We start from the raw sequence: 17,553 nt of genomic DNA on the forward strand, positions 1-17,553 counted from the left end.
CACGTGTGATAAAATTTCATAGACTGTACACCAAAAAAAAAGTGCATGTAAAAACTGATTAAATCCAAATAATGTCTGTAGCTTAGTTAATAATGTACCAATGTCAACTTCTTGGCCTTCACAATTGTTATGTAAGATGTTATTGGGGAAGCTGGATGAGGATACATGGGAATTCTTTGTCCTATTTTGCAATTGTGAGTCTAAAATTATTTCAAAATAAAGAGTTTCCAAAAATTTGGAGGGCACTGATTTCTGCAAAGCAGCACTTGGGAATTTCTTCAATTTTTACTAGAAAAGATAATATAAAATAAAGCCTCAAGAATTATAAATTTAAATGCAGCTTCTAAATCACTGTAACTTCATTTGCTGTAATTTTGATTTGGAAATTATGCTCAGTTTCTTAACTCTAGTATTGTTATATATTTGTATTATTATAAATATATTGTATCCAGGAAGAAAAAAAAAAAAAATCCCTTGAGTTTCCCCCAGGATGAAATACCCCCTAACCTCTTTACAGAGCTCCTGCTGTGTGGCTTCTGTATACCTTTTTAACCTCATCTCCTGCTCCCAGCGTGCATTCTGGGATGAACTATTTGTAATCCTCTCCCTCTTCCCAGTCCATTCTTCTCTCCTCTTAACGCTCTGTTTGATGACCTTCTCCTTCAAGGCCCACATCAAACTATGCTTCCTCTACAAAGCCGTCCCTGGCCCAGGAAGCAGGGTGCTCCAACAGCAAGCCTTCCTGCCTGCGGGGTGGTAGCATAATGCGCAGCCCTTTGGTTATTTGTTCACTGGCCGAGCTCCGACCCTGGTCCGTGAACGCCTCGAGGGCCCTGACCAGGTCCCATTCCTTCCTATAGACCCTGCACCTGGCTCAGTGCCTAGAATACACACTCCATAAATGGCGATAAGCAAGTGAGTGAATCAGAGGCTCTGGGAAGTCCTTAGCAGTAAATTTTGTGCATTCCACCCCACCATTTTAATAGGGGACTTTTCAACAAGATATTCAACAAAACTGAAGATCAAAGTGGTTCTGATTAACTACAGTTACACACAATGGCAAATGAATACTTAAAATATTTTCCAAACGTTCAACTTAGTTAAGACTTTATTATATCTAAAATTTTTCCCATTCTTTCTTTTCATTCATGACACAGTGTTGTAAGAAGCTTTAGAAAGACCATGAGGTTGCACTTGTGAGTCTCCTTGGACAGATAAGATCTAGAACTTAAGAACAGGATATGGATTCTGAAGGAGGAAGGGTGGGATGTTGAAGATGAGGAGCACAAGCCTACGTTAAATCTTGTTTACGGCTTCCAGCTTTTACTAAGAGCAGCACGGTGTCCCCACCTTGCAGGCAAGTCGCTTGCTACTCCACCTGCCGTGGCCGCAGACACAAATGCCCTGGATGACAAACTCCTGACTTCCCCGCTCAGCATCCTCTTGGGCAAATGATCTGGGACTCCATAACTGTCTTCAGGTCTAGCTTCTGTCTCCAGCCTCCAGCAAGATGACTCAGACTTTCATCATTTCTTCTTGCACAAGCTAATGACCATTTCTCCATCAGAGGTCTGGTAACTTCATTAAACGGGGCAGATAACCTCCTCCTTGAAACCAGTCCCTCCCTTCGCTCCTGACACATCACCTACCTCGCCTACCTCCTCTCTTAATCACATCCCCCAAGATTCCTCTAAAATTCAATCACTGGTCTTTGGCTCATTTTAAAAAATAAAAGTAACAACAAACTTCTTTCCCATGTCTCTAATTTCCCATTTTCTCTTCCCTGCTTTCTGATATCCTGTCATCTTTAAAGGCCCAAGTTAGGTGCCACCTGCCCCCAGAAATTATCCAGCTGAGCCCACACTCGTCCTTTGCACTCTCTTAGAGCACTTAAAAGCCAAATGTACTTTCACTGTTAAGCCCTTCGTATGTTCTGGTTTGTGGGATCCCTTGTGGTCTTATGAATTGCTCTTATTTCTTCAAACAAAGGCTCCTTAAGGACAAGATCCATGTCTTAAAATGATCCTGTGTCCTCATGGTGCCTCACAAAGTGTTTAGCACCTTATGTCAGTGGTCACTAAATACTTGGTGACTGAGATTAAGACAACATTGCAGTAACTTGGAAAAAGAAACCCAAAGAAGAAAACCTTTGAAATTTCGTTTCCCTTCTCCTAATGCTCGCTTTGAAGCATGAAGGATCATTAAGGAGACATCAGGTGCACTGGGGCCGCAGAAACAAATGTTCTTTCCTCAACACGTCCCAGCAGCCGCTGAAGCCCTTGCTCCCTGTCTGTCCTCAGGCTAGCCACCCATGGGCCAGCAGCCCGCCCACCCCTCCAGAGCAGGCCAGCGAGAAGGGGGCTGACCAGCAGCTACGGGGCGTATGGCAGCATTACCTAGACTAGCCTGGGAATGCCTCTTTAAGAGCTGAGATCATTGTCCAGCAGGACAGGTCCCGGACCCTAGTAGCTGGGACCTTAGCGGGGTTCGGGACCTTAAAGAATAGCCACATGACCTAAAATTGTTGTGAGAACAGAATCCTGGAGAAGCTCCAGTCCCTACCTGAACCAACACCATCCAGATCCCTGGCCTGGATCTGCCTGAGTGGGCATGTGCTGGTTCCCCACTGGCCCTGGAACTATTCCACATGCCCCCTCTCTACCTTTGACTAATTCAGCTTTGAGAGGCTGAGCCTCCCTGTGAGTCCGGTCCTTGCCCCACCGTGAGAAGAAGGTGATTGGCTGGGCCTGCCAGGGCTTTGTGACCCGCCGGCAGGGCCCCTCCAGCCCCATAAAACCCTTCATGCCTGCCTGCACATATTGCCTCCATGCAACCCCAGAATAACCTGGATGTGTGACCCAAGGGCAAAAGGGGTAGCAATTTTGCAGATTTTCCAAACAGGTGACTTCAGCCCCCCTGGGCCTGGGCAGGAAGGGTTAGCCCAGTGACAATGGGCATAGCCCTATATCAGGAGTGGGAAACGTTTTGGCAGACTCCTCAGAGTCGTCCTCTGATCCCACAGCGCCTGTTCCAGTTCTCCTGGCCGGTAGGATTGCATCTACAAAGCCCAATAGTTGGAAAAATCTGGAGTTGGGGAGGGATTGTGGTCAGAGGCCCAGCTTCAGGAAGCCCAGATGGCTGCCCCAGGCAGAAAGGGCAGAGTTCTGCAGTCTGTCTCCCTCCTGGACTGGCCTTCCATGGGCTTGGAGTCCTGAAGCTGGATATATGTTGGGCACCTGCCTTCTCAAACAAGGGCCCTTGGATTCTCACTGTCTGCCCCAGTGACGCTGATAACACTTACTGAAAATGTACTGTGTGCTAGGCTCTGCTCAGTGCTCGGTATATGTGGTTCACTTAATCCTCATAAAGGCCCTGTGAAGTGGGAACTGCCCCCTTTTTATATATGAGGAAACTGAGGCCCAAAGCCAAACTGCTAGGAAATGTTAGAGCCAGGATTTGAATCCCAGTGTTCTGCCTGGAGATCAGTATTCTTAAAGCAACACCTTTTTGGAGGCTGCTGAAGGCCTGCCCAGTACCCACTGCAGAACTGAAAGACCTAGTCTTTCATAGCTGTGCTAGACAGAGGGTAGAGTCCTGGGAACTACAGGGAGTTCTCCTAGGGACCAAAGAACTGGGGACCCCTGAATTCTCTTCAAGACACATTTGTGGAAGATGGATTCCCCCTGAAGACTTGAAAACAAAAAGCCAAAATCAGATTTAGGCTTGTGATGCCGTTATTAAATATCGCAATGTGAGCTTTCAGAGTTATACAGACTTATCAATGATTTAGGAATATAAATACCTAGAGCTAATGTCGTCCTAGGTATCTGGGAAGGAATTGGATGGTTTCTGGAAACTCTTCTGACCACGGGAGACTGCAATTTAGTCTTGACCGCTTCCAAGGCCTTAGACCATGGAATGGCCAGCAGCTTCACGTCTCCTGATGAGAGCTATAACCGCCTTTCCCACCGCCAGTAAATGCACCCTGAACCTTATGGTCCTAGCATAGGAAATGATTTAACAAAATCACCAGATTAAACCTCCTCAACTTGTCTTTCCCATGACTCCAGACCTGGTAGCCGGAGTCAAGGTCCTGAAGAGCAGACTTTTTCCAAGGCCACATTCTGTCTGAGCCTAGAATGGGGTTTCCAGCTGACTCGGCGGGTGACGCGGCACAGCCCAATCAGGGGCCATTTCCCTTGACAGTCACCACGTGCCAAAGATGATGGTAGAAACAAAGGGACAGGGAAGACCCGCTGTGTTAGCTTTTGGAACAGAGCCTGACCACCCCTGGTGTGGTTGCCTACCATTCTCTCAGAAGAGGGAAAGCAACCCTTGGTAACAGGTGTGTTAACTTAAAGAGTTTTCTCAGACCGTTTCTCCGCTGTAATTGGAGGCAATTGGACTACACAGAGCCAGATGATTGGGTAAACGCTTTATATATCTTTGCCCCCAGAATCCGGTCCAGTTCGAGTCTAGGTCTGAGTTAACACCCAATACAAAAAGTCATCAGAAGTGGGACCAGTTGATGAGTTTAATGTGTAGCTTTGAGGCATAGGGAGGTTGGTGTAGTTCAGTCCAGAATCTTAGACTCAATGTTCCAGGCCACTCCAGCTGGTCCAGTTCTTAGAGGACATCCGGGTCAGAACAAAGCACTCCATTCAACCACCCCCGTGCCCTGATACCATGAGCTTTTGACAGAACCAGGCTTCCTCTTCGGGGGACCAGATCAAAGTTGGGGCTCTCTTTTTCTAAATTGAGCTAGGGAGAGGAGGATTTGGGGATGGGGGGAAAATGTTTAGAGGAGGCTTTGCTCAGGACCTGGGTGCCACCTGCTGGCCATAATTTAGTTGTATTTAGAGGGCCAAATCTAGGAAAGGAAAATGAAATCCTGCCCTCCCTATCAGGATGAGATAAGGGAACTAGGAGGCTGTTTCTTTGTGACCCTCTAGCAAGTGTGACAGAAATCTTTGCAGAGACCCCTGGGTGCCTTAGGTGAGTCCGCCTGAGCTAAAATGGACCCCCCCTGACCAAGGCAGAGAGTAGCCAGTCCTAAGTGGGGATAATGGCTCTGTTCTTAGTATCAGCCTCCCACCCCACTCCATCCCGTCCCCACCCACTTTCCCAAAAGCCCCATAGGAGGTGACAACATTATTGTTGGCCCTGAAATGAGACATTTTTTTTCCAACTTCCTTCTTACATGCCCTGTTGCCACTTTGGGGACCCTAGATTCAGACTGATGAAAGGTGTGGAAAATGCCCTCCCATCATGAGGCACAGACAGAACTGGGGATTTCTGGCCCAGAAGACTTTGGCTTTTTCAAGTACCTGTGTAGCTCTTGGTGACTCTTGGAGCTCTGATAACAGGTCTTTAGTTGTATTCTGGAAGGAAAACTGAAATTTTTCCTATGCATCAAGGAGGAAGATGGCTAACACTTTCCCCCCAGGGAGGTAGCAAAACATGCCAACATCCCAGCCTATGCTCCTGCAATGCAGGCCTCAGTCGTAGGTATGCACCTGCATCAGATGAGGACAGTGTTCTAGCACCTGGTTGTGTGCCAGGACCACCTGGAGTGGGGGTGTGTGTATGTGTGTCACAATATACAGGTGACTTTTTTTTTTTAAAGATTTTATTTATTTATTTGACAGAGACAGCGAGAGAGGGAACACAAGCAGGGGGAGCGGGAGAGGGAGAAGCAGGCCTCCCACAGAGCAGGGAGCCCGATGCGGGGCTCGATCCCAGGACCCCGGGACCATGACCCGAGCGGAAGGCAGACGCCTAACGACTAAGCCACCCAGGCGCCCCTATACGGTTGACTCTTGAACAACACAGGTTTGAACCGCCCAGGTCCACCTATATGTAGATTTTTTTCCAGAAACGTATTTTCTCTTCCTTATGATTTTCTTAATAACATTTTCTTTTCTCTAGCTTACTTTATTGTAAGAACACAGTATATGATACATATACAAAATATGTGTTGATCAACTGTTTATATCATCAATAAGGCTTTTGGTCAACAGTAGACTATTAGTTAAGTTTTTGAGGGAGTCAAAACTTATACACAGATTTTCAACTGTGTAGGGGATCAGTTCCCCTAACCCCATATTGTTCAAGGGTCAACTGTATATGATATACTACATATGTTATATATTACATATAAATATAAATAAGTTGTATATGTAGTATATTATAGTTATATACATAATATAATATATAATATAGTTGTATATAATGCATACATAGTTATACACACATATATGCACTTGGGCTTTACTCTGGCCTACTAGAAAATCTCTGCAGGAAAATCTAATGTGCTCTTCTAGTAAAGAATGTGAACCATCCCCTGTTCAGTCCCGTGGAACCCCAAGAAGGCTGCCTTCAGGCTGAAGACCCTTGAAGCTCAAATGATTTCAGTCAAAACCTGGAGGACTAATTTTGACCCAGACCAATGCCTCTGCTTTTATTCAGTAATCAGCCCTTAAAACTCATATACACTAAACAACAACAATAAATCCTTAATCTGGCTTAGGAACTCGCAGGGCCGACTTAACACCCCCCTTTACCTCCCAGAAGCTGTCCTGACCAGCCCAGACCCTGTGAGGCCTAGCAGAATGCAGAGCCACAGCCCAAAAGTCCCCTGAATCACCCTGCCCCAGAGGCCTCGGGGAGAAATAATCCCCCGAGCTCATGGAAGGCCAGTATCCAGAATAGCTTGTCCCCTATGCATTGGGATCGGCAGGGCTCTGCAAGCCCCCTGGAGGCCTCACAGGGTCTGACCACTCCTAGGGGGGCCATTCAAGCCCATTTCTCTCTCACCCTACATGCTCTCCTTTCTGACATCCTGTCACACCTACTGTTTCACCACAGTTAGGGGGCATTTGGTTATACTCTTCTCCTTTATGTTTGTCTTCCCAGTAAGACTATAAACTCCCTAACGACTGGGGCAAATCTTTCTTATTTCTCACAGTCCCTAACTAAATATTCATCAAAATAAAGTGCACTTTCCTCGACCCTACCCATTCTGCCTCTTTGTCAACTTTGGTGTCCATCCATTCCCGCTAGCTTTCTGATGTCACTTTAGGTGAGTTTCCTAGAAACTCAGAAGCACTCTCCTAAATCCAGTCTCTGCAGTTATTGTTCATGGAAAATCGATCTGGAACCCACAAGTGAATGGAACATAGCCTGGCCATTGAGGAGCTTACATTTCAGTGAAGGGGACAGACATACAAGTGATTTCAAGAGAGCTGACCTGCTGTGACTGAGCATGCTCATGGTACTATAGGAACAGAAAGGGGCAGGGCAGGTCTCCATGCACAGGGGTCAGAGACCTGGAGGTCAGTGTCCTGGAGGACATGATGCCAACATCCCAGGCTAAGGTTGAGTGGGGGGAGGGGGCCAGGCCAGAAGGTGATGAAAGATGATCAGAAAGAGGAGAAGCCGTGAGGAGGCATCACTCAATCATTCAAGAATTTGCTGAATACCTTGCCTGTGACAGGCCTGGAAACCCCACTCCTGGCTTCAAGGTTCTTACAGACAAGGGGGCAGGCATTTAAACAAGTCCCGTGGTTAGAACAAGGGTCAGAATACAGGGCACTGAGCTCAAAACCATCATGTAAGGGGCGCCTGGGTGGCTGTCATTAAGTGTCTGCCTTCGGCTCGGGACATGATCCCAGGGTCCTGGGATCAAGCCCCGCATCAGGCTCCCTCTTCCACTCCTCCTGCTTGTGTTCCCTCTCTTGCTGTCTCTCCTTCTGTCAAATAAATAAATAAAATCTTTTAAAAAAAACCATCGTGTAAGAGGAGACGCAAGTGCAGTCAAAATTACCCTCGGAAATCTCTGGAATTCCTAGCTTCCGAGTTCTTAGAAGCTCCCAAGACATTAATTTTTGTTTCTGTGGGCTTTTTTGGCCTGCCTGGCCTCCCTTCCCCTGGGCCATGAAGGACAAAACAAGAGGGTTTCTCTCTCGATTTTTCTCAAAAATGTCACTGAATTTAAATGCATCTAATGAGGTTCCATTATGTATATATGGGGTGGGGGGCGCAAGGGAGCACAGCCTAGTGGATGCCAACTGAGCCTCCTCTCTAAAGCGGCTTCTCCAATTTGCATCCACAGACTCTCTGATCATCTTGGTCAGGTGCAGATTCTGACTCAGTAGGTCTGGGGTGGGACTCAAGAAGGGGAATTTCTAGCAAGCTGAAGCCCATCCAGCACCCCTGCTGCTCCAGGGACCACAGTTTGAGAACCATGGGAGCAGAGAATGAGTGGACTTTGGGGTGGGGGGCAGCATTCCAGACGGTAAGTAGGCAGCTGCTGGTGGCTCCCAGCTCAGGGAGCAAAGGGAGAGATAGGGCTGGAGAGGTGGGGCCCATTTAGGAGTGTGATACGTGGTGGGGAGGGTCCCATGATAAGGGCAGGTGCCTACAGGGGGCAGGGGCGTGGTCTGGGCATAGTTTTCCTTCACAGAGACACTTTGTGTATAAAACCTAGAGAAATATTCTTCACTCTGGAAATAAGGACTCTCACAATTCTCAAAATATGCTGTGCTTTTGTCTATTTTCTGTTTCTCCACTTCTGATAAAGACCTAGTTACAAGATATATTTCCCTCTTAACAGCGCAAGTCAGTGATAAACAGCAGCTGACACTGGCCTCCCTGTGCGGGTGGGGGAGGGGGGTGGGGGGTTAAGAAGGGGCTCACGCCCGCTGGCCAGAAGGGGGCGCCTCTGCCCAGCTCCCACCATTGGTGGCTGTGCAGGAACAAAGGCCTAGGGTTGCCAAAGCAGCCAGAAACCTCAAGTCGTTTGTGTGAAATGTCCCAACATTAAAATACTGGGCACTAATTCAAAAATGTTTCCAACACTGCGAGGGCTGAACAGTTCGAGTCTGCAAAGCAAACTCAGCCAATGGGTGTCTCGTTCATGACTGCTGCGGATCGCGCTGTGGTTCAGGCTGCTTTTACATAGATTCTGATTGCAACAGCGTCGGGGACTGCTAGGGGAGAGACTGGAGGCTGGGTGGCCTTTTGGAGGCGACTGCTGGCCTTGGCCAGAGAGCGCACATGCATAAACCCCCAAGGCAGCAGGAGAGCCGGGAAGACCGGGAAGACCGCAGAGCTGCAGGACTTGATGACTGACTGGCTATGAGGATGAGGGGGAGTAGGGCTATGGAGGATAACCCCCAGGTTTCTAAGGTGCGTGACTGAGTGACTGGTGGTGACGTTCACTGGAATAATGAATACAAGAGCAGAAGCCTGTATGGAGGGGAGGTTCTAGATAAGCAGAATGTAGGTGCCTGTGGGTCAGCCAGCAGGCCACATGCCACAGAAATATGGGGTTTGAAGTCAAAGGAGAGGCAAAGGTTAGTCAGCTTTCTCAAACACAAATCTGGTCAGGTTACTGCCTGCGTAAAATCCTCGAATGGCTTCCTGTTGTCTGAACAGAAAGTTCAGACTCCCCGTGTTAAACAAAGCCCTTTGCAGTCTGTCCCTGCCAACCTCACTGTACCACACCCCAACACAAAAACCTGCTCCCCAGGCCTGCTGAACAACTCAGAGTCCCAGAATAAGCCGCGCCTTTGTTCTTGCTAGTCCTTGGGCCTGCAGTACCCTTCTACCCCATGCCTGGTATGTTTGGAAAATTCCTAGCTCTCTCAGACTCCAGCATCTCTGGTCTGAAGCCTTCGCTGACCTTGTCAAGCAGAAGAGATCACTCCCACCTTTGTGCCGCCTCTAAACTTTGTGCTTCCTGCTTTTTCTGCCCTGTCCCTCCCTTCTGGAAAGATGTGCCCGTCTGTAAACTCCTTGAAGGCAGAGAGCACATCTTACTGTGTCACCACTTCCTGAGCACATGTCTGGCACGTAGTAGACATGCGGGAAATGACTGAAGGGTTTTCCAGGACAACTGCAAGGCTGGTCTAGAGGAAGATGCTTTCTACTTCCCCGGGGATTATCTGGCTCTTTCTCTCCTTACAGTTAAAGAACCGCACGAGGACCCTGGGTGCTGACCTTGCCTGTCTTCTTTCTTTGCAGCTGGGGTATGGCCGTCAATGTGTACTCCACATCCGTGACCAGTGAAAATCTGAGTCGCCATGATATGCTTGCATGGGTCAATGACTCCCTGCACCTCAATTATACCAAGATAGAACAGCTCTGTTCAGGTAGGAACCTGGGAGTGGGGAGAGTGGGCCCTGCTGGAGGGAAGGGGCCAGAAGGTGGGAGGCAGGATGGACACAGGAGACAATGTAGTCTGTAATCAGGAGTAAGGAGGAGAGCTGCAGAGCCCTAACTCTGCAGAGTCAGAGTGTGTGGAGGTGACGGAAGTAAGGGTCTCATGGAATGGCAAGAGTCAAAAGTGAAGAGCAGGAGAGGCTCAGGGAAGGGCTGCAGGGCAGGCGGGGCAGTGGAGTATCAAGAGCTAGGACAGGCAGTGAAGCCGGAGGGTAATAGCCCGAGGTCAGGTCTAGCCACTCGGGGCCCAAATCTCAGCTCTTCTTGCAGTACAACCCTGGGCAAATCACTAGGTCTGTTTTCCCGTCCATAAGACAGCGATCCCATGCCCAGTCACACAGGGCTGCTGGTAGGATGGAGTGCTGTATATGCAGTGTTTGGTGCGGTGCTGGTACATGACTGCATCGGTCCGGAATAACTACTGTCATTCCTGGAAAGCCGGGACAAGGAGAAGAGGCTGGGTAGTTGGGGGCAGTGGCCAGCAGAGGGCCTGGGGAAGGGGAAGCGAGGAGCCCAGGCAGGGGAGCGGCCCGCGCCCCTCAAGCAACTTCGCTTCTCCACAGGGGCAGCCTACTGCCAGTTCATGGACATGCTCTTCCCCGGCTGTGTGCACTTGAGGAAGGTGAAGTTCCAGGCCAAACTAGAGCATGAATACATCCACAACTTCAAGGTGCTGCAAGCAGCTTTCAAGAAGATGGGTGTTGACAAAGTAGGTGCCTGTGCCCCGGGGGGCCCTGAGGAGCTGTGTGACCCTGGGGAAGAAGATGGCCCGCCAGCCAGGGCGGCAGGGGCTGCTGGGGTCATTCCAGCCCTGGCGCCTCTCTCCACCCCCCTACTTGCCAGAGGGAATGTTCCCCCAGCTCAAGGCATGGTGGAAAACCCTACACTTGACATCCCACCCTGACGACATTCCTGCCCCTTCCTTCTCTCTGGACCCGATCCATCTCAGCAACTAGGCTCAGTCTTCCGCTCCTTTTAAGTTCCTTCTCTGTAGGGCCTAAGAAAAGTCTCTGGGCTCACTCTCCTGCCTCAGTGGCCCGCAGCCCCTGGTTCCAGCAGCCCCCACCCCACATGCACATGGCAGGCCGCACCAAGGGTGCCCCCTGTGCCTGGAGGAGGGGCTGCGTCCAGATCCGGGCCGGGCCCCAGCCTGCCTGCATGCTCCGGGGCCACGGCTGTGGAGAAGGTGGAGGATGCTGCAGCCCAGGGGCTGGCTTTCCTGAGAGCAGTGGGCCACTCACAGAGGAAGGCAGCCCTACAGCAGCAGGTGGCTAAAGTTCTCTGCTTGTGTGGTCTATTTCAGATAATTCCCGTAGAGAAATTAGTGAAAGGAAAATTCCAAGATAATTTTGAGTTTATTCAGTGGTTTAAGAAATTCTTTGACGCAAACTATGACGGAAAGGATTACAACCCTCTGCTGGCGCGGCAGGGCCAGGACGTAGCGCCACCTCCTAACCCAGGTGATCAGATCTTCAACAAATCCAAGAAACTCATTGGCACAGCAGGTAACGTGCCCGAGCTGGGGGAGGGGGTGTGGGGGGCCGGGCCGGCAGGGCTCCAGAGCCACGAGCGCCCCCTGGGCCACCGGCCCGGCCCTGCCAGCCTAGAGGAGACTGTTATCACGGAGTTCAGATGACGCCGCCTGCTGCCCGCCTAGACCAGGGGGAGTCACAGGAGGGAGGACGGGGCCCGCAAAGATTGCCACAGACGGGGAGCCACCGGCACCAGCCGTGGGGGCAGTGGCGGTGGGAGGCCCAGGGCACTTGCTTCGGTAGCGTGAGCTAACTCGTTGGCCTCGAGAGACAGGCCAGCATGTGGCATGGTTCGTCTGTCCAGGTCCATCCAGGCCAGGGGCCTGGTGCCGGCAGCACGCTCCCTTTTTGCCCCCGCCCACTGGATGCCCAGGGACAGGAGTTTGCCAAGCTTCCCCCGTGGGGATCACGTCTTCCCCGACTCCAAGGGCCCATAGCCCGAAGTCCTCAAGAGAGGAGTCTTTTGAAAGGAGGCTTTGTCTGGGTTCTAGAGGAGAAGGGAGAGGAGCAGTAGGGCCTTTGTGGGGACGACAGGGTTGGGGAGAGGAAGAGGAGCAGCCCCAGCATCTGAACCCGTCATAGCAGAGCCGCTCCTCGTTCGCGCTGCTGCCCCGCCTGGGCCTGCCCCCATTCACCCGCTTGCTTTGCGTTAGAAGCAGCCAGCTGTGACCAGGGAGCAGCCATAGCTAGAAGACAAGTGGCCACAGCATGCCCGGCCTGTGGGGGGAGGAGCCGGGAGCCCTGAGGCAGGCCCGGCAGAGAGCACAGAGCCCATCCCGAGGCAGGGAGCCTGGGAGGGGCAGGGGCCCTGAGACTCTGAGGTCACCCACAGGGAGGGTGGGGCTTCTGCAAGGATGCAAGTGCCAGATTCGAGACCCTGCACCAGCCGCTCTTCCTCAGACTCTGGCTGCCAGGACAAGAGGCCCAACCCTCCCAGCCCCACTTCCCAAATTTCCCAGTTCCCCTCACCTCTCCCTCAGGCCGGCTCTCCTCCCTCCCAACACCTCATACCTCCTTTACTTCCCTGAAGTCCCTGCTCTCCCAGGCTTGCCAAAGAGCTGCCCAGCTGCTGTGGTGTCCGTGTGGCCATGGCTTGAGGCCTAGATGTAGATGGCCCTCCTGAGTGGGAGAAGAGGGGAGGGCGAGAGTGCCTGCCTTTCGCATGGGCCTGCCCCCGCAGCCGTTCACACCAGGCCGTCTCATGCCACGTGAGCTGTGGGCTCACGCGGCCCCATCCGACTTTTCTCCCCTGGGCAGTTCCACAGAGGACGTCCCCCACAGGCCCCAAAAATATGCAGACCTCTGGTCGGCTGAGCAATGTGGCCCCACCCTGCATCCTCCGGAAGAATCCCCCATCAGCCCGGAATGGCGGCCATGAGACTGATGCCCAGATTCTTGAACTCAACCAGCAGGTGAGTAGGGTGGGCGAGGGTCGCTGAGAGAGCCCTCAACAAAAGCCAGGCCTTGGGGTGTCAGGACGGGAAGGGGAGTCTGAGGCAGGGATCTCTGGCCTGAACACCACCTTGTCCCGGAGCAGCTATTGGATTTGAAGCTGACCGTGGATGGGCTGGAGAAGGAGCGTGACTTCTACTTCAGCAAACTTCGAGACATCGAGCTCATCTGCCAGGAACACGAAAGTGAGAACAGCCCTGTCATCTCGGGCATCATTGGCATTCTCTACGCCACTGAGGTGAGCTCTGCCGGCGCCCGCTCTCGTCCCAGGCCCGCTCACAGATCGCCCCGTGGAGACCACAAGGGGTGGCACCCGAGGGCTGAGGAGAGCCCCCTGAAGTCAGAGCCCAAGGCCACATAGAGATTAGCAGGGGAAGTGGAGCTAGAACTCAGCCCTGTCTCTGGAGCCCTGGGGCAGCCGTCTTCCCCTCGGCCTGGCCTGCCTGGCTCACCACTTCCCTCTCCTTTCCCACCCTCCAGGAAGGATTTGCACCCCCTGAGGATGATGAGATTGAGGAACACCAACAGGAAGACCAGGACGAGTACTGAGGGCGGCTCGAGCCCTGGCTGACTGCACGGCTTCCCGTGCCTCCCCACCCTGCTCCCACCCCACATTATAATCCTTTCCTTACAGCCTGCCGGCCGGCCGGGTGCTTCATGTCAGTAGCCCAGCACTGGGGAGTCAGGAGAGGAGCGGGGCTCGCGGGGATGGGGCAGGGGGGCAGGCGGAGGCCCCTTCCTGCCGCCACCGGCCCAGCGGGCAAGGCCTCTGTCCACTCCTCCGTATCCCTATTTATTTCCGTTGTCTCTGCGCTGTGTCGGCCAACACCTCCCCAGGGAGGGGGGGGATGCCGCTGCCCCCCCTGCCCCAGCCAGCTGCCTGCTCCCCTGACAGCCAGCAGCTGTATATTTGACAAAGTCATTGGTATATTTTTACTTACTGGATTTTCCTTGCACTTTACCTGTTCTTTTCCCAGGGCTGACAGCACGGGGCTCCGGGGCAGTGTGCCTGGCTTGACTTCCCTTCCCTGTTGCTGGGAACCGTGGCAGGACTCACCCGTTCTTATTTATTTTGTCTTTTGGCATCCCAGTAGTTGAGGGGAAGGCTGATGTCAGGAGAGGGATAAGGGGACTGAGGGGGGATGCCTTAAGCCCCGGTGGTCAGGGAGAGGGAGGGGAGCATGTGAGGGATGAAAATGACCTCCTGGCACCAGGCTCCCCCACCCTCAGCCCCCAGCCCCTAGCACTGAAGCCCAGCACTGCCCCGAGGCCCCCAGCCACTCCTCCCGCAGCTTGGTTCATACCACACAGACTCTGCTTGGACCCTCCCGTTTGTCTGCCTCCCGTGTGCCCTCCTCCCCAACCTCCACCTCCTCAGGCCACCCAGCCTGCATATGTGTTCACTTTTATTTAAATAAACTTGTGTGGTAAAAGTCCATGCCCTGTCTCCCTCACCGGGGCCACAGCCTGGGTCTCAGTGCTTCGCTCTTCCTGAGCACTCCCCTCTTCCAGAGGTGGTTGGCGCCCAGCCCCACTGCCACCCTCTGTCAGGCCTAGAAACTGCCATGGGCGCTTGGCCTCAGAGCCCAGCTCTGACCTCGTCCCCATCTCTCAACTCTGGTCCCGAGGCTCTAAGGGAAGGAAGACGTGGAGGCCGCGACCCCCAATCCCTGTGAAGGAACAAAGTGTGGGGCCATGGCCGTGACAATGGGCAGCCCAATCAAGTGGCTGGGGGCGGGGGGCGTAACAGGGTGGCCTAGCCAAGAGGTGCTTTGTTTCAGTCTCCTTCCGGACAGTGAGGCCACATGATGTCCCCCACCCGCTGTCAAAGCTCACAGCCCTCCCAACAGTGATCCAGCTGGGGACAAGGAGAGAGTGGAGTGGGTTACAAAGAGCAAGCAGCTCTGAATGCTGAGGCCCAGAAGGACAGCAAGGCCTGAGCGGTTCCTTCTGTGGAACAAGCTCTAATGAGAACCAGGAGTCAGCAAGCCTTTCACATCATCCACATAGCTCTACCTTCGTGGGGCGTGCCCCAGCAAAGGGCCATAGTAAGAATATCCTGGAAGCCCAACGGGACCGAGGGCACTGAAATGAATGTGTGAATCAGGCCCGCTCAAACAAAGCCATCATCTTGATCAGCCCCCTCACTTACGGATGGAGGGACCAAGGCCTGCATGTGACACAACTTTCTCAAGGTGGTAAAAATCTGGATTAGAATTCAGACCTCCTGACTCATGATTCAGCGCTCATCCCCGAAGACCGGACGTGGGACCTCAGGAACGTTTTCTAGGTGAGGGCTGGGAGTCCTGGTAGGTGTTTCCTCACCATCCTGAATATGTTCAAATTAGGGCCTTGTTTCTTCCATGACCCTGCTCCATGCACCTCCTCCAGACCACCACCATTTCTCTGATGACTCCAGATAGAAGCCTTAAAGAAGCAGTTCATGTCTGTTCATCCCTCATTCACTTCACCTCCTCCTTTTGACTCCCACTCCAACATAGATACTTCTGACCCTATTCTGTTTTTCTCCCCCAACAATTCCTTGCCTGCTTTTATTGATTTTTATGATTTTTAATTCCCTTGCCTAATTTTTAAGATTTATCCATTTATTTAAGAGAGGAGGGACAGAGAATCCCAAGCAGACTCCTCGCTGAGTGCGGTGCCCGACACGGGGCTCCATCCCAGGACCCTGAGATCATGACCTGAGCTGAAACCAAGAGTAAGACCCTTCACCCACTGAGCTGCTCAGGCACCCCTCCCTTGCCTAATTTTAAAGGGCTTTTCCTCTATTATTCCACGTAGATACTATAAGAAGATAAAGTAGTTGTTACCCAAAGTTCATCTTCAGGCCAAGACCTCACCCTGCCGTCAAAGTGGATGTGGTAGGCAGAATAATGCCTCCCCCAGAGGTATCCGTGTCATAATTCCCCGAGCTGGGAACATGTTAGGTTACATAGCAAAGGGGAATTAAGATTCCAAGTGGAATTAAATCGCTAATCGGTTGACCTTAAAATAAGGAGAGTATGGTGGGTTATCCAGACGGGCCCAGTGCAATCACTAGGTCCATAAAAGTGGAAGGGGGGCAGAAGAGGAGGTCGGAGTGATGCCATGTGAGAAGGACTCAGTCTGCTGTTGCTGGCTTTGAAGATGGAAGGGGCCTGAGCAAAGAAACGCAGGCAGCTTCCAGATGCTGGGAAAGGCAAGAAAACAAGATACTCCCGTGGAGCCCCCAGAGAGGACCACTGCCCTGCAGACATGGTATTTTAGCGCAGTGAGACCCAGACAGACTCTCGCCTTCTAGAACTGTAAGATAATAAATTTGTGTTGTTTTAATCCACTAAGTTCATGACGATTTGTTACAGCAGCGATAGAAAGCTAACGCAGTAGTTCAAACTGTGCTTCTGTGGGCTCACCCTTCTTCTTGCCCCCACACTAGACACCTGCCTGTCCGCCTTGACCCCACATCTTTTGATTCTTCCCTCAAAGCCCATGTGGGTGGGTACCTGCCCCAGCCCACGTCCGTGGCTAGTGTCTATGGCTGCTCTGAGAACACCCAGAGTTCAGGGGTATAAAGCCACTGCCTCTTCCGCCTCTTCCCAGTACCCTCATACTAAGTGTGTCTTTCTCGAGGAACACTAAAGATGATGAACCGTAATCTTCTGTTTACACATGTGTCTCTCACACAGGCTTCAAGTTCCTCCCAAGCAAGCGAGGCGAATCCTCCCGCTCCGCCTAGCACCTGGCGCCTAGCACAGTGCCAGGTGCTTACTTAGAGAAGGTGCTTAGGAAATGCTACAGGAAAAATAAATGACTCCTAACCCCTAGATGCCAAGGTACAACCAAGGACCGGCCAGACCAATCCAAGGAAACACAGCAAAGAAAGTCCCTCCCACCCTCTTAAATGTCTCCACCATGGAGCAGACCCCTTCTTTGCCTCTATGGAAAGCTCGTTCTGTTTCTCTTCAGAAAACAATGCCTCCTCTGTGGCCATACACGTGACACAGAAGGGTTGAGCGAAGGGGATATTGTTGTTAGACTCTGAGTAGAGCTAAACAAATGATCTGAAAAATGAATTGAATCATGATCAGTTCAATTATGGTGCTTCGCAAAAGCACTCTATCTCAGAGCGACCTGAGGCAAAGTCAGCCACAGTCAGACCAGAAGGGAATGGAGGACAGGCAGGAGGCCGCAAGAGCTGGTCACCTCCCATCCCCTGCCTTCCCCCCACCCCACCCCCACCCCCTCCTTCACATATCCCCATTTACCTTTCCAAAACAGTGGCTCATGCCACTTTCTCACTGGTCTCCCAGTCCAAATTCAGCAGACCACAGCATATGGGCTCTGA

General features: G+C 51.8%; 1 protein-coding gene across 4 annotated transcripts in view; it reads left to right on the top strand.

The window, feature by feature from the left end:
• MAPRE3 (microtubule associated protein RP/EB family member 3) overlaps positions 1-14,644 on the top strand; it is a 51,745-nt gene extending 37,101 nt beyond the window's left edge. For 2 of the 4 annotated variants that reach the window (XM_035000748.1, XM_035000745.1), the window contains exons 2-7: positions 10,027-10,154; positions 10,788-10,933; positions 11,528-11,729; positions 13,014-13,168; positions 13,294-13,446; positions 13,689-14,644. In XM_035000748.1, coding sequence (XP_034856639.1) covers positions 10,034-10,154; positions 10,788-10,933; positions 11,528-11,729; positions 13,014-13,168; positions 13,294-13,446; positions 13,689-13,757 — 846 coding nt within the window. In that variant the 5' untranslated portion in view covers positions 10,027-10,033 and the 3' untranslated portion in view covers positions 13,758-14,644. Of the gene's footprint in view, positions 1-9,537; positions 9,622-10,026; positions 10,155-10,787; positions 10,934-11,527; positions 11,730-13,013; positions 13,169-13,293; positions 13,447-13,688 lie in introns of those variants that run through there. The other 2 variants (XM_035000744.1, XM_035000747.1) reach the window with 2 other exon arrangements.
• Positions 14,645-17,553: the final 2,909 nt, after the last annotated feature.

The sequence above is a fragment of the Mirounga leonina genome, unplaced genomic scaffold (genome assembly GCF_011800145.1).
Source record: "Mirounga leonina isolate KUSES-001 unplaced genomic scaffold, KU_Mleo_1.0 Mir_125, whole genome shotgun sequence".
NCBI lineage: Eukaryota > Metazoa > Chordata > Mammalia > Carnivora > Phocidae > Mirounga > Mirounga leonina.